This window comes from Sebastes fasciatus, chromosome 4, assembly GCF_043250625.1.
Source record: "Sebastes fasciatus isolate fSebFas1 chromosome 4, fSebFas1.pri, whole genome shotgun sequence".
In the NCBI taxonomy this organism is placed as follows: domain Eukaryota; kingdom Metazoa; phylum Chordata; class Actinopteri; order Perciformes; family Sebastidae; genus Sebastes; species Sebastes fasciatus.
The window spans coordinates 21,242,609-21,259,487 of record NC_133798.1 but is presented as its reverse complement, the minus strand read 5'-3'; the positions used below and the strand labels follow the sequence as shown (position 1 = coordinate 21,259,487).

Here is a 16,879-nt window from a genome sequence, read left to right as displayed (position 1 = left end):
CGATAGTACACAAAATAAGTATGTAGTAACTACATACTTATTTTGTGTACTATACTATAGTATTACTGAAATATGCAGCATATTTCAGATTCACAGTGTATGACTCTGGTCTCTGGGGTCGTGAGAATTTTGGGAATTTTTGGGCCACAAGTTGAGAAACCCTGACCTAGCACATTCTTTCATGGGCTTCTACTCTCTGGTCAAGGTGAACTTTTTTTTTTATCTGCAGAGCTGTTTATTAACTAACCATTTCACTGAAAAAAAAATAACATTTCTTTGAGCCGTGGCCAGAAAGTGAACCTTGTGTTCTGTGTGTAGTATGCGTGTACGGAGGTCTGGTAACTCTGGAGTCTGTGTGTGGTCATTGTTGCTCTGGTTGTTTGTAGAGGGCATGCTCACCCTGCGAGCCAAACCCCCCACTGAAGCAGAGTTCATTGATAGCCTGCAGAAACTGAAGCTGGCCCTCAACCTCTTGGTGAGATATCACAGCTCCTAACCCTCTCCTTGTTCATCATCAGTCGTCCTCTCCTCATCACCTTCTAACTGTGTGTATCTATCCTGACTCCACCTGCAGGCCAAACTGAAGAAACACATACAGAATCCAAGTGCGTCTGAGCTGGTTCATTTCCTCTTCGGACCTCTGGAGCTGGTAAGAGCTATAAATCTGATGCAATCATCCGAAACACACGGTGATTTTTCTGCATCCACTCTAAATAAGTTCTCCATGTCATTGGATACCCTCAAAGCTGACTGAGCACCGCAGGCCCAGTCAGACAAAACTACTCTGAGCTTTTTTAAAATGCACAGAATCAAAGCAGTTCAGCGTTTGCATTGTCGCCATCAGACATTCCTCGTATTGTTTTTTTATTTTTTCTGGCACCACACCCACTGCCGCTCTGCTAAACTCTCTCACCAGACTGGAGCGACGTGGCTGTCAGCTCTGACTCAGGTGCAGCCACACTTACATAACGCTGGTTTCCCAAGCCACAGTGTTGGGCCACACCTTCGATACTGCTGGATAGGAACGCAAAGCTGTGATTAGGCTCTGCCAGTAGATATGGTGCAATAACCTCTGGACACGCCGGATTTGCTTGATAAGGTCGTCGAGATAAAGCCGGAGCACGAGCTGTAATATTCAAAGTGAGGCCCTACGGTCTCTAGCTGTCCTCAGCAATCAGTCTCAACATGCAGCAGCTTTAGATGAACGTGTAGTCTGTTTTTAATTGTTTTACAATGTAATTAAGATGTAGAGATTTGTGATGCATTCAACAGTCAATATTCTATCCAGGATGCTTCTGTTGTTTATTGCTGTTTATTTATTACTTTCATATCTTCTGAAAACAATAAAGCATCTTTAGATTAAACAGCAAAAATATATTGTTTAGTTTCATTTCTCAAGTGAACACGAGGGCTGGATATCAATATTATTTATTATTATTTGAGGATTGGCCTAGAGCTACAACTATTAATCGACAACTATTTTGATAATCGATTAATTGTTTTGATGTTTAATCTGGTTTACTTATTCTGTAATCACGTCATTAATCATTTCCTGATTCAAATTAAGAAATTAAGAAACATGCTAATTTCAAACAGTGTTTTATAGTATAAAGTTTTCTGAGCGGCTAATTTTGTTTGGACATTATTAACACTGATGCATTAAGACTTGTCATATTTTCATGATACTCATACACATTATTAGAAAGCACTCGTCACGAGTAGTTGATCCGTAAACATCTGAATGCTTCCACAGGTGCTGCAGAGCTGTGGGAGTCCTGAACTGGTGCGTTCAGTAATCTCTCCTCACCTTTCCAAAGACACGGTCGACTTCCTGCGGGGACACCTCACCCCCAAAGAGATGACTATCTTTGAGCTGCTGGGGGATGGATGGACCAAACCCAGGTACATAAACAGATGCATTTATATACCACTTTTATCCAAAGTGCTTTACAGAATGCCTCTCATTCACACACTGACAGCAGTGAGCTGCGATGCAAGGCGTTGGCCTGACCATCGGGGGTTCAGTAACTTGTCCAAAGACACTTAGACATGGGTGCATTATTACGGCTGGCTCTATGGCTTAAAGGTCACCTTTTGACCATCCTGTCCCTGCTCCTGCAGAGCGGAGTGGCCCAGGGATCAGTGCGCTCCTCCTTATCACCCAAAGTTTCGTAACGGCTGGGAGCCGCCGGCGGAGCTCTTCAGGACGGCCCCATGGGAAACAGAGGGACCTGCGGGGCTTCTGGGGTCTCCCACCAGCCCCGATTACAGAAGACCCTCAGCTGAAGACGTAAGCATTTTGTTTGTTAGCCACTGTCTGTGAATGCACCGACCATTACAGGTCGTGTAACAATCTGTCTGCTTTTTCAGTATTATGGAACTCATTCCTCAACCTCGTCAAATGGGTAAGTATTGAAGGCCTTCACACACTTTGTTGTCTCTTTCACACATGTCAAAAACATGTCAAACTGTGATGAGAGGATATCATGTGTCCTAACAGGTCTTACAATGGGATGCAGACGCGCAAATATGCCAAAATTCGCTACCACTTTGTAGCACGAAATGCCAACGAGCTGTCAGTGCTGCAGGATGAGATCCTCGAGGTAAAGACAACGTCTTATTATCATCATTTTTAATTTAAATCAAATGCAGATGTACATTGTAGCATCTGGCAGGAAGGATTCAAACCCCTCGCTAGCCTTCTAGAAACATAAATTGATCTTGTGTGAAGTTAAAACATTTCAACTTTGCTGAATGTGATTGTGTCTGCTGCAAACAAATTGTAAAAATGAACTAATGCCCAGTGCTAAACCATGAAAGGTCACTTCCAGCACTGAAACAATTTCAGCTGCAAGACTTGAATTTAATTACAGTTTTCAATGTGAAATGTGTCTTGCAGGTGATAGAGGACGACAAACAGTGGTGGAAACTACGGAATCGCAGCGGTCAGGCCGGCTACGTCCCGTTTAACATCCTGGACGTGGTGAAGATCGAGGAGCCAGAAGCCGTCTACAGCCAGGTGACCTGCTGTACACTGACATTGTAGTCTTTGATGAATACCCATAAACAGTGTATGTATGTTAAAGGCCCAGACACACCAAACCGACATCAGAGAACTAGTGGTGACGAAGGCCGACTGTTGCGCCGCCTCACGTCGCCTTTGTCTGGGTTAGCGTTTACATTCTGCGCCTGAGTGAGAGGAAATAACTCTCCATACCAACAGGTAGCGGTAGTCTGTATTTGTCATTCAAGAAGGGAAACCTGAAGACCGAGGACGGCGGATATACAAGCCAATGTTATGATATCTACATGAAACAAAGCGGCGTTTACCGACCATTTTCACACCACTCTCACTCCCCACTTAGCTTCATTCCAGATGGCCATGTCGTTGTGAAAATTGGGATGAACGGGTGAGATGAAGATGAAAAATGAGAAGAGCCTTCTGTGTGCCCTCTTGACTTTACTCGTTGGCTTGCCTTCCTCACTTCTGTTTCTCTTCTCATGCACTGATTCGTTTAAGCTGAACAGCCAATCAGAGCCAACATGCTGAATTGGCCAAAAAGCCTCCGACACGGGCAGAATGGTGCGGGACACACGGCAAAAACTAGGGTGACAGACGCTCATCGACGGCCCGAAATCAGCTGACGGCTGACCGTCGGTTTGGTGTGTCAGGGCCTTCAGTGCATGTGAGCATGCCCCACTGGTTAGCTAATAGCTCTGCACTTTTGCATTTATCTTTATCATTCCCACAGGCAATGTTTCCAGCAACTACACAGAAAACCTTTTAGACTCTTTAGTTTTGCTCCAGTATTAAGATACCAGTTTGTCTGCTTAAGTAGACTCAGTAGACCAGAATGCAATGCAGCCACAGGACATGTTGTGCTTTGAATAGACTTTTTCCGGCTTTTGTACCTGATATGTGTGTGTCGTTTCCCTCTCATTTACGGTCATGATCCTTATCTGTGTCACAGTCAATTCTCGGTCATGGTTAACACTAATTAAAGTATAACTTTATGAGAGGGGTCAAAGTTTCTTTATCACTGCTTGTGGATAAAATTTGTTTTCCTGCCGGGAATTGCTGCATCCGGGATAAAAGTACAAAAGATGATTAGGACACAAACAGATAAAGAGACATTACATAAGTGATAGATACGTAATCAGATGAATAAAAAGCCTAGATATATAACAATGTGTAGTATGTATCAGTTTAATTATTTAACAGTTTACATTACTACAAAGTTTATCACAAGATAATTCATTGAACATCACAGATGATGTAAAAGGAGCGTTCGCAGTCATATCATCTGAACACGGGTCCTAGATCAGTGCAGCATCGGTGCAGCAACACGTTCCCACCCTCACCAAAAGTCTACATTCCTACACTGCTCGCAGTCACTCTGCATGCAGGTTCACCAACGCCCTGCAGCAGATACTGCATGCAGCCACTGTACTTGGCATCAAATATGTTCACACACATACTTTCTCTTCTGGCTCCCGGGCAAAAATGCATCAACCACCGGTGAGATGAAAGACGAACCTGTTTTGGGGATAACAGCTGCTTTCTCATGAACTGTGTTTGTGTTTGTGTCTGTGTGTGTGCAGCAGGGCTACAGGACGTCACCTCCAGGTTCTCTGAGCCACGGAGACAGCTTCAACAAGGGTACGCCCAAAGACAAAAGTGAGTGAACACAAAAAAAGTAAACAAAATCAGATCTTGGAATTACAGATATGTGATAGTTTCTCAAGTCTGCTGCCGTCCTGTTTCTGTGCTGCAGTGATGGATGAGGTCAACAATGAGTTATTGATGAAGATCACTGCTAACAAGAGCCAGCCGCCCGCCAGGAAGTTCCGTGTGGAGCGATCAACCGCCAGCCAAGTACCGCTCAACTTTGACTCAAACCCAGAGCAGGTGGCCGCATGGCTCAGCGCAAAAGGTTTCTCCAAACCGTAAGTCACCCACGACACTCATCAATCCAGCAAATCAAAATACCTTCAAGTTCTAACTGGAATATCAGGAAGTATTAAAAGCGGCATTGTATATTTCCTCACCATCAACCAGACCTGGAAAGAGTACTAGAATATTGTACTCAAGTAAAAGTACTGTTACTTTAAAGACATTTTAAAGTAAAAAAGGTACTCAAAGGTAAAAAGTAGGTCAGTTTAAATAGTACTCTGAGTAAACGTTACTGCGTAATTATTTTAAAAGGGGGTGGAGGTGATGATATATGATATACTACTGTTAAATTAAAGCCTAGGCTACATAATAGATTGCATTAAACTTGTACACAGGTGGAACAACATCAGCAACAAGACTCCTTATGCCCAAACTAACAGACAGGCACTCTGCAGTCTGTGCATACAACTGATTATCAATTATAAATATACAACTGCCTTCCTCTGTGTAGCCTCACAAGAACCAGAAAAGAGACAAAACTCATAATTAAACAAAAATGAGCTGCGGACACAACGGCGCCTGAAACTCATGTCAGAATCAACAGTAGAACAGACATACACTACTTGTCAACCCTCCCGATTTTCCCGGGAGACTTCCGCAATCACACCTCTCCCGTTTTTCTCCAGAATTTCACTCCTTTTTTCCCTTTTCGTTATCTCAACCTGTTTCTGACACTGTAGAGCATGTATAAGCTCTACTGTTTCCACCCGGACGACAATACAGCTACACCTAATGTCGTTTCCCGGTGGAAGGGAGCTGCTCTATTTCCCCTCTAAAATAACACGTAAAATTACTACTTCATAATATTATGACTATATTCTCATAATATTACGACTTTTCTCTGGTAAAACTATGACTTAATTCTCGTAATATTATGACTTTTTTCCCGAAATCTCAGATTTTTTTATTTTTCCTAAATGCGGTCCTAATACTCCGTCATACATTACAGCAAAGGAGAGACTGCACAGTTTTCATACACCACTTAGAGCGCACACACAACTACGTTGATAGGCAAAGTTGTTGCTGTAAGAAGTGGTTGTTGACGTAATCATCTGCAGAGTTCAGCAGTGTGTTGTTGTACTCACCTTACTGAACGGCACCCTGCAAGTCTTCTTGAGCCTATGAAGTCCTCCACAATCTGCTCCTGGTTCAACCTGTCCACTCGTTCGTCCTCAAAGCATGATACAAGCAGTCCACTAGGCCTCTCTGTCCCGGTATAGCCAGTCCACTTGGCGTCTCCGTCCCAGTATAACCAGTCCACTCAGCCTCTCTGGTCCCGCTGCGATCCTCTAAATTAAAACGTTTTGAGTTGAATGAGGCTCTACCGTCACATCAGGGGTTAACAGTCTCGAACAGCAGGACGTCCTCACACACACTTGTGCTTGTGGATACATTTGTTTTGCAGCTGGGAATTGTTGCATCCGGGATAAAAGTACGAAAGATGATTAGGACACAAAAAGATAATCTTTACAGATGTGACAGCCTGGCTCAAAGGCTGCGACAAAGTGGGAGACAGACACAAGGTGGCAGAGAGACTCTAGACTGAGGCAGCTATTTGAAGGGGAGAGCACACCTGACCCAGGTGTGGCTCATCCCACTAACGACCCTCCCTCCTGCAAGACAGAAAGAGGGGCAGCAGCAGCAACAAGCAAAAGGAGCGCTAGCGCCAGGGAGGAGGGGTCGTCACACAGAGATAAATAAGTAATCAGATGATTAAAAAGCCTTTATATATAACAAACAATGTGTAGTATGTGCAAATTATCAGTTTAATTATTTAACATTTTACATTAATACAAAGTTTATCACAGGATAATTCATTGAACAGAAGCGTTTGCAGTCGTATCATCTGAACACTGGTGGAGAAATACAGTACATATATAATACTAATAAGTAAATGCATTGACTGTGTGCAGGACTGTTGAATGTTTGGGGATCCTGACTGGAGCTCAGCTGTTTTCCCTCAACAAAGAAGAGCTGAAGGCGGTGTGCGGAGAGGAAGGCGGCCGTGTCTATTGTCAGATCACCTTGCAGAAAGGACAGCTGGAGGTCAGTCATGCACCTGTTAAGACAAAGCTGTTTCATACACGTTTAGACCAAAAAAAAAGTTGAAAAACCCACAAATGAACACCTGCTCAACACGTTTGCAAAACATGTCAATAGTGTTTAATAGATATGAATAATATCCACCTGTCTCAGCTTTCAGTCTTTATCTGGGCATGTTAAGACAAGTCAATACACTCATATAAAAGCTGGCAGTTAGACTACTGAACAGCAAGTACTTTAAATAACACTGTGATTCATTAATTATTGTAGAATTTCTTCTTAATGTTGTTGCTATTTATTCTTATTATATATAGTTTTACGGGAGGAGAGAACCAGAGCAGATGCATTTCATTGCATTTGAATGTACAGCTGTACTTTTTAATGTATATGACATGAACTTGAACTTGAACTAGGCAGGATTATTAGACAACTCCCCACATTGATAATAACAAGCAGTTATGCAGAACAAATAAATACAGAAAATGCAATTACACCAAAGTGCCAAATTACAATATACAGTAGATGAATCTCCTTAAGTCTTAATATAAACTTTGTGACACACCTACCTACAATGAGACTAATAACTTAAACTCAGATGTTAAACTGTAAAATAATTAATTACCTGTGATATTATTAATAAAATGTAAATGAACTTTGTCTATGTGGCCTGACTCAGTCAAAGCAGAGTGGTTTAGAGAAATATAAAGGAGTCAAAAAAAGGTGCCACAAAGACAAATATTTGGGATCTTTCAGTCAGAGATTATTAAAAGTCTTGGCCTGGATAAAGAGTTCAGACTCTGTCCCATATTTATAAAATATTTTTTTGTATTGAAGATGATGCTATGGAGCTCGGGAGTGGTCATAGAGAGAAAAAAATAAATAAATGGAGGCCACAATTTATTAATTTGTGAGCACCAGATATAATTAAATCATTCCACGACCAACTATGGAGTCGATAGCATCCTCCAAGTCAGCTTATTGGTGGCTATATAATCCACAAGCTCTCAGTATCTACGTAAATTGCCTTTTACTAACAATAATCAATTGTAAAGCAACGACATGTCTTGATAACTCATTCTCAAGCTAAAGTAAAGAGTCTCTATCCAGGACACGTGCCTTCAGTGGGTGACGGCTGGAGTGAATGACTTGGCCTTGTCCACTGCCAAAATTATTTAATTATTTAATTATCAAAACGTGGGAACAACTGAATTTAGGCCATCAATTATAAATTGTGCGCACTAATTTGTATCTTGTGGCACAAATAAATCAAAAAGTGGGAACAATTTAATTAAACTGAGGTAAGAAATTATAACTCTTATTGCACAAATTAGTAAATCGTGGCCTCGATATACATTTGTTTATCTCAATGGCCACTCCCAGGCTCCGTATGATGGTCCTCATTCGTTCTCTACTTCCTGGTTTTCTCCTCACCTTTCCATCCACATTATCCATGTAGAGACTACAGACTAGAGCTGATTATAGCATTAATGCAAAACATACACAGTTTTTGGAGTACATTGCAGTACGATGTTCTTTTGACAGCTGACAGGATCATTGACTGTGTGATTAAACATGCTCTGCGAAAGAAAAGTCTGTTGCCATTGCTATTGCAAATGTATGGCTAAACAGTGCATTTATTGTGGGATTTAAGAGTTGGTGTCCTCTGTTGCTCTTAAATCTGTTGTCTGTCTTTGTAATAGGGGAATTATTGAACAGTTAGTTTAAAGAGAAAAGAAACATTTTAAAAGTTAAAATGTGTTTCCTCCACAGAAGACCAGCGGAGACACAGAGCTGCAGGAGATCATGAACCGGCAGAAGGAGAGGATCAACTCTAGCAGCAAAGACTGAACCATCCAGATGTTTTCACTCTCCGACTGCTGCAGCTTCTTCAATCACTCTACATGTTGTATACATTTTTAATTGTATATTTATTTTGTATCACCCAATGTGTATGTACTCCAGTGTTTTTCTTATCTAATTATGTTGCTTTTGTTTCCATTTCCATTCAATTTTGTCGTCATATGAATCTATGTACAGTTTTGAGTGTGTGTGTGTGTGTGTGTGTGTGTGTGTGTGTGTGTGTTTGGTAGCATGTGTAAGCACAACATGCATGTAACGTACAGCACATATTTGTACGAGCAGTGCGGTCAATGTTTGTGCACTTTGTCGATATTGCAGCTGTTTACTGAATGACTTCAATAAGTAGATCTTAGCTATCACATATCTAAATCTGTGCCAGAATGTTTGACACATGTTCTGATATATAGCCAATTATTTTCATATTACTGTTTACAGGTATAATAATTATTAAACGCTCTACAGTATGTATGTCAGAAGTAGTCTCATCCTGCTTGGTAACTGCAGATCATCAGTAGGTATTAATATAAATAATATAAATAATGATGTTCTGGCAAGAGAAACTGTCAATAATCCTGCATGATATTATTGTCAATAACAGTGAGATGCTGTCATTAATGTGTTTTTATGCAGCATGATATTTTGCAGTGTAAACTGCACAAACACACAGGAATAATAAGGAATATATGAGAGAATATGTTGTTCTGATATGAATAATTAAATGATGATTTAGGCAAAACATTGGGTGTTGTAAATATTATGGGACGCACTGTTTAAAAAGAATATAATCAAAAAATAAACTTGGTAAATATTTGATATCACATCTTTTTTGTCCATAATTCTTGTGTTTGTCGCTGGATTAATAAAAGGTCTAGAAACAGTCAATACAGATCCTTTATTTGATACTGTAAGATCAGAACAAAGAATTGCAAGTAAAGTAGGAAGTTAAATTAAGTACAATAACTTTAACTAATCCTCAATTATTGTTCAAACTGTATCACAAGATAGATAATGAAAAAACATCACTTTAAATACCTCACAATCAGTATCACAATTGTATCTATAACACAGTACTACTTTTTTCACTGTAAGGCAATTCAGAGAAATCCTGTGAGCACTAAAAATCTGAAAAAACTGAACTATAACACCGACACTAAGAAAAGATCATTCCCACACCTTCAACTGGATTATAAAACCAAACAGATACAATCAATGTATGATGCAGAAGAGGAGGAAAACATCACTCCGTCTAGTGTAGAGAGTACAAGTTGTCATTTATGGAGATACGCGTCGAGCCAGAGGTCGCCTGAGTGTTTCAGTGACCTGAGGAAGAAAACGAGAACGTGCACTTTCAGTTCATACCTTTGTTTTGTCAGACTGAAAACTGTGTCACAACGTGTCTCATCCTGCCAGGAGATGATATGCTACTGTTATTACTGGATTTACCTGAAAACGTCAGCAATGCCTTGCCACATTGTTTTCACCTGGTAGGGAATCCCGTGTTTCTCACACAGTGCACGGACCAGCGGCGCCACCAGGTGGTAGTTGTGACGGGGCATCGTGGGAAACAAACTGCAGAGAAAAAAAACAGAAAACATTAAACATGTCTCAACAAATGTGTTTCAAATTAAAGTAAATCTAAGAAATACTGTTCAGTCTAGTGAAGGACGGCTTGATTCACAATGTTTGACAAGAGGTGAACCAGGTCACACTCAGTACAAAGTAGTCGTTTGAAGTTCACATTTACTATTTATTCTTTTGTAATTGATAATGCACACTGAGGAAAGCACGTGACAAAAATATTTGTGCCGTTACTCTTCTGTATTACAAAGAAATAAAAAATACAGCAAATGTGAACTTCAAAATGTTTTTTTACAAGTGCAAACTAAACCAATATACTGCTGGTTGGACATTAAACCTACAGTTCACCCAGAAATGACAATTCAGTCATTAACTCTCGTTTACAGGAAATTCACAGGAAATCACAGCAGTCCTAATGTTCATAAAATTTTCTTTTTTTACAAATTATGGAACATTTTCATCCTTTCTCAGTTCCACAAGCATGAGATGTTGATTTAATTTATTTAAAAAGATCATGTTGTGTTTTGTAGTTATCAAATGCACTCAAGGTCCAGAAATGAAACCCTATTTTGTTTTTCCTTTAAAGGCTCTGAAAAACAATTTTCATTTTTATCAGCTTCTTAATATGAGTGATGGTGTCCAACATGAACACACTATTTTCTCTAAAAATTTGATTTTTTTTCACATTTTCCGTATTTGTCCTGATGGAGCAGATTAGATTGATGAGATTTTGAGTTTCGGACTCGTAATGAATAATTACTAACATCTTCTTTCACTCTCTCATATTCAGTATATTTTACATCAACTCGATGATGTTTATGCTGAGTAAAATATTCAAATAAATTTATACGCAGTTATCCAAAATGTAGACGGTCATTTCTTTGAAAACTTTGAGATCTCCAGTGGAATATTCTTTACTAGACTCGATGATGATGACTGTATGCTGCAGGAGCTTTCAGAGATGTCTGATGAACCTTTAATGCTTTTTGTATCTATAGAATTATTATTAATCATTTCATTTCAGGAGCTTTTGAACTGATGAAAAAATGTTCTCCTTAGACTCAACCATTGACTTACTGGTGTTCGATTTGAAAGTTGAGGTGTCCGCTGAACCAGTCGTTGAAGGGGGACTGCTTGATATTACAGGTGGCTTGTAGCTAAAGTAGAGGACGAGACAGAAGGTGAGTAAATACATCAGCAGCACCTGTATACAGCTGACTGTTTGCTAATTCACCAGGTACCTGCATGGACAGCCAGTCCTGGTGCTTATCGTGGTCGATGTCCATCGGCAGATGATTCATCTGAGTCACCCACACAAAACAGTGACTCTCCAGAAACCTGCCATTCATAAAAACACCACACCAGTGACTGAATAACGTGTCGCACTGTATGATCAAGATGGTGTAGAAAACCTGGTGTCACTTTCTAATTCTTAATTAAGGGTTTGTGAATTGAAACTAATGGGTATATTTAAGTTGTTATTAAGTAAGAAAGTAATTATAATTAATGATTTATAGATCAGCAATACAACATTCAAAAGAGCAATTTTTGGGTTGCCAAATTAACGGGTGTTTATCCTCCTCCAGCATAACTTTTATTATTCAGCTCTTCACTATAAGTTTTAATGACAATAAATGTGAATCTTTGTGTTTCAAACAGGAGGTGTGTGTGTGGTTTGATGGCAGTAAACCATTATGGTAAGTGTGTGTTGGGGTTGTGGTGGTTACCTGACGAAGCTGATGAGCACCACTGAGCCAAACAGGCCATACATGGGTATAGAGCAGCACAGGTAGCGAAGGTAGTAAGACAGACACCAGGCCAGGTCCTTCACGAGAAAGGAAGGTTAATATGAACGTTATCAAGAATCACGACTCCCTGAAACTCATCTCTTATCTTTACTTAGCCTACATATAACCTGACCTGATATCAAACAGTAAAATCTACATATATAATCTGCACTCTACAGAAGACGGCATCTTACCACCCAGTCGTGGCGGGAGATCATGGTGCGTATTATCTGAATGTGGAAGTAAACTGGAATGAGAAGCGGCGGTCCAACTAAAAGAGAAAAAAGACAACATTTATTCCTCTGAAGTTTTAAAAAATTTCACTCTTTTTAAATTACTCCAAGAAACATACCAAGAAAGAAGTACTGGTGTTGGTGGTGATAGGGCATGTATTTGATCTTTTTTATGCCGTACTGTAACAGAGAGGAACACAGAGTTAGAATGAGCAGCTGGTGAAAAAATTAAACACGAGATGTTTAAGGGCTGTTTTAAAGGAGCAATGTGTAACATTTTTGTGAAACTATTACCATAAATGGAATATAATATTCATAAGTATGCTTTCATTAGTGTACAGTATAATCACCTGAAACTAATAATCGTTGCATTTTGTTAGCATAGAATGAGCCCCTCATATCTACATAGGGAGCGGGTCCTCTTCACAGAGTCCACCATGTTTCTACAGCAGCCCAGAACGGACAAACCAAACACTGGCTCGAGAGAGCCTTTCATGTTATTATGTTACCTGAAGGCCACCGTAGTTCTCCATCACGCTTGTGAAACTGCAGTAACGTGAGCTGCAGAGTGCAAAACCGTGGTACCGCCAGCCGCTGTCTGACTTCCGTTGCTCCTAAAGTAGTGTTATTATGGTAAGGATGGCCTCTGAGCGAGGCGAACGGCGTAACCGCGGTTTTGCACTCAGTAGCTCTCGTTACCGCAGTCTTGGAAAGGGAGGAGTGAGCGGAGCGGTACTCAGTTGCAATCTACAACCACATCACTAGATGCTACCAAATCCTACACACTGTACCTTTAAGAAATCAGACATATCAGTTACTCGCCTCCACTGGTTGAGTGGCTCCAACTACGAAGACGTGCAGCATGTTGACATCAGGGTCCTTACTGAAGATGTTGGGTTTAGCGTGATGCTGGAAATGCCGGTGATTCCACCAGTTGGCAGACGCTCCCTGAGAAAGCAATCAATTAATATTATCCGTGTAAAATCTTTAGAAAATTATTATAAGGTTGAGAACAACAATTACCTTCAAATGACCGATGGCAAACTTGTGCAACAAGTGATTCCAGCTAGACTTCTCGAAGACAGACAGGTGGCCAAAGTCGTGCTGCAGCCATCCAGCCTGCAACTACAGAAGAAGAAGAGAAGCGAGCATTGACTTATAGACCTTTTCATTACCATTCTGTTGCTAGGGCAACAACAGCTTTGGTCCAAGTTTACTTCCTGTCAGCTACTGCATTAACAAACACTTCAACAGGAAATACAAAGGGGCCCATTTTGAATGTTTATGTTGTCAAGTTTGAAAAAGTCTATATTTCGTCAACAACAACAATATGAGAGATGATGGTGTTGGAGTCACCTGAGCGGTTGCCAGCATGACGGAGCACAGAAACGTCAGAGTCCAGCTCGTTCCCCAGACCCAGATGATGAGCCAGGCGAGGGCCTCCAGCAGCAGGATGTGACCCATGTGGAGGCAGAAGAATAAAGGCTGAGCTCGAAACAGACCCTCCCTCTCCACCTTCGCACGTAAAGTGTGGAAATCCTGTATGATTGTCGCCTGAGAGCAGAGAAGAAGATTTTCCAATTTGGGGAGGTTTACGAAAAATGTATGCTCTGATAGCATTTGAGGACGTTCAGCTTCAGGGTTTTAGTACGGAGATAAAAAGAGAAAAACGAGGCATTAAGGCAGTTTGAGTTATTTAACAGCTGATGAGACACAAGTGTCCAGAATCTCAGATGTGCCTGAACACTGTGAGACTCATGAATAACAGAACAGATGTGTGAATGGTCTGACCTATTCCGTTTCCTCAGGTGTTTCTCTACATGCTATCCATCCTGTCCTTGTTGTCCCACTGACACATGAATAATGAGGTGTTTATTTATATGAAGAATCTGAGACGGATCTCACGTTTTTGTTTCGGTCCTGGCTGGGCTCCGTCGCTGCCAGCTCTCCGATCAGCAGCGGCTTCAGGAACTTCTGCACAAACTTTAAGTCGGGATGAAAAGCAGTGAATGCCTCCTGGAAAACAGACATGAGAAATATTGTCAGTGACGCATTAAATTAAAAAAAAGTCATGTACATTCAGCATTGGTGGAAGAAAGATAGTAGTAGAGTACAAAGTACAAAAGTATTATCAACAAAATGTACTTAAGTATCAAAAGCACAAGTCCTGGTTCTGCAGAAATATGATATATGATTATATATGGCATGTTTAGATTGTTAATGCTGATGCATCAATGTGTAAGCAGCATTTTACTGTTGTAGCTGGTCGAGGTGGAGATAGTTTTAACTACTTTATTAACAGTGGTTCCCAACCTCGGGATCAGGCCCCCTCCAAAGGGACACATAATAAATCTTAGGGGTCGTAAGATGATTGATGGGACACTGAGAGTCGCTCAGTGGCGCATGAAGCCAAAATGGCTCCACTGTCGAGTGATAAAGTCCCCGGATCATCCGTCGATCTTACGCATCCATTGGGCCATTAGAGCAGGCGCAGTAGCGTCTCCTTTAACTCCGCCTCCCAGCCCGCGGTCCAGCCTCGGTCTGGGTCTCATTCACATGAACGGAAGAAGGGAAATAACTCTGGATTCGGCAATTAGTGCATTTTACAACTTTTAGGACCTAATGATTTTAATAAGGGCTATTCAAGTGTTCATACTGGGGAGTTGATTTAACTAAAAAAAATTATCCGCTGAGTTACAGACGTCTCTTTCCCAATGTAAGTCGATGGGAAAAAGTATTTCTGGGCCAAATGGCATCACGTGACGGACACAGAAGTTGTAGTACCGCCGTTTGGCCACTACGAAAATTTGCTTCAAAGCCTGGCGCTCTTCCAGGGGGCTTGGTTACACAGATTCGTATTTTTTTTTTCAAACATTTCTCTAACATTTTTTGTGAAGTATTAGATAATTTGACCTCTTAGGGGCTCTAACAGTTATTTCGTTGTTTTCTTTTGCTATTACTAAAACATAATTTCTGCAACTAGGGCCCTCTTTGTCCAAAATACCAAAGACATATGCACAATCTTACATCTCTTGCAAAAGCAAACACTTCAAAGCTGTATGAAATCTTCTAAAACGGTTTTGTTTTATCACCACTTTACAAACAAACACTAAATAAATGACTCTTATCTGGAGTCTTTGGCATTTTCATTTTGTAGCTGTAATTATAGACTATGAACACAAACGCAATGAGGAAACAAACACATTTGTTTCTCAATACTCTAACTCTCTCTAAAACTGGCCTCCATTGTTGTGCCCACCGAAGATCAAACCTGAATCATAATTATAGTGTTCAAACACTGATTTCTGAGTGATCTAATTGGTTGGAGGTGTTCGCACAGGTGCATTCGGGTGCAGGTGATTGATAATTGAGTGTGGAGTTTCAATGGCAACCAACCCACACACACACATGCTCTTGAACGATGTGTCTAATCATGCAAATAACCGGTACGTTTTTTGCAATCCCCAACTAAACACTGCTATTTATGATGATGAGTCACAAGCCAAACAAACTGGTTTAATGGAGTACAGTGTTTGTAAATGTACTTCCACCACTGACATAAAGAACACCACAACACTAAAAGCTCATATTCTCAGGAGCACAGTACCGTGGCGTCCTCTCCAGCATAGTGGCTGATGACCCGGATCCCTCCTGGGTGCCTCTTGGCCCACTGTGTGATGTTGTAAACCTTTCGATCGATCACCATCCACTGGTCATTCCTGTTGCAGTGGCTCTGCACCTCCTCCCAGGTGTAGACACCACCTCCACCTCCACCAGCAGCTCGCCCAACGACCTGCTCTCCTGGCTCCGTCAGCTGGCCTCCACCTCCCATCCTCCTCACCACTAGTGCTGCCTCTGGCCTGGGTCCACCTGCACACTGAAGGGCCAGTCAGCCACAAAAAACTTTGACACCTGGATGTAAAAAAAAGAAAAAGAGGTGTGTTTATAACAGTGTGTATAGAATAGAATAGAATAGAATAGAATAGAAAGCTTTATTGTCATTGTATTAAATACAACGAGATTCACAGTTGCCACTTCTGGTCAGTGCTTTAAAACAAATACTTGACAAGACTAAACGAGGCAGATAAAACATATAACAGGTAAAACACACACAGTTATAAAGCAATATAAAACAGGTAAAGTAGATGTAATAAATAAATTTAAACAGAAGTGTTAAACTAGAAGTATAAAATATAAAAATAGATGTAATGTAAACAGAGGTAATAGTCACACAGGATTGTGCAGAGAGAGAGGGAGCGGCATTGAGAGAGGAAGAAGGGTTTTAACCTGTTGCTCTCTCTTTACTTTAACCACCCGAACTGTTTGTGAAACACAAGTGAAGTCAGACAAAGAGCAGAGAGCAACATCTTCACTCATAATTCATGATGAAATCCAACAACACATGCAGGAGGCTGCTGCTGCTG

General features: G+C 40.8%; 2 protein-coding genes across 4 annotated transcripts in view; one reads left to right on the top strand and one right to left on the bottom strand.

The window, feature by feature from the left end:
• eps8l2 (EPS8 signaling adaptor L2) overlaps positions 1-9,677 on the top strand; it is a 31,278-nt gene extending 21,601 nt beyond the window's left edge. For all 3 annotated transcript variants that reach the window (XM_074632735.1, XM_074632736.1, XM_074632734.1), the window contains 11 exons: positions 387-475; positions 575-649; positions 1,754-1,902; positions 2,122-2,290; positions 2,371-2,405; positions 2,501-2,603; positions 2,900-3,019; positions 4,603-4,678; positions 4,776-4,947; positions 6,868-7,000; positions 8,768-9,677. In XM_074632735.1, coding sequence (XP_074488836.1) covers positions 387-475; positions 575-649; positions 1,754-1,902; positions 2,122-2,290; positions 2,371-2,405; positions 2,501-2,603; positions 2,900-3,019; positions 4,603-4,678; positions 4,776-4,947; positions 6,868-7,000; positions 8,768-8,845 — 1,199 coding nt within the window. In that variant the 3' untranslated portion in view covers positions 8,846-9,677. The remainder of the gene's footprint in view (positions 1-386; positions 476-574; positions 650-1,753; positions 1,903-2,121; positions 2,291-2,370; positions 2,406-2,500; positions 2,604-2,899; positions 3,020-4,602; positions 4,679-4,775; positions 4,948-6,867; positions 7,001-8,767) is intronic.
• A 53-nt stretch (positions 9,678-9,730) lies between these two features.
• The window catches only part of fads2 (fatty acid desaturase 2), a 7,729-nt gene continuing 580 nt past the window's right edge, over positions 9,731-16,879 (bottom strand). The window contains exons 2-13 of the mRNA XM_074632738.1: positions 16,063-16,367; positions 14,361-14,471; positions 13,812-14,009; positions 13,479-13,580; positions 13,278-13,403; positions 12,575-12,635; positions 12,417-12,493; positions 12,163-12,260; positions 11,677-11,773; positions 11,513-11,592; positions 10,301-10,426; positions 9,731-10,177 (exon numbers count right to left, since the gene is read on the bottom strand). Of these exons, the coding sequence (XP_074488839.1) occupies positions 10,126-10,177; positions 10,301-10,426; positions 11,513-11,592; positions 11,677-11,773; positions 12,163-12,260; positions 12,417-12,493; positions 12,575-12,635; positions 13,278-13,403; positions 13,479-13,580; positions 13,812-14,009; positions 14,361-14,471; positions 16,063-16,287 (1,353 nt within the window). The 5' untranslated portion in view covers positions 16,288-16,367 and the 3' untranslated portion in view covers positions 9,731-10,125. The remainder of the gene's footprint in view (positions 10,178-10,300; positions 10,427-11,512; positions 11,593-11,676; positions 11,774-12,162; positions 12,261-12,416; positions 12,494-12,574; positions 12,636-13,277; positions 13,404-13,478; positions 13,581-13,811; positions 14,010-14,360; positions 14,472-16,062; positions 16,368-16,879) is intronic.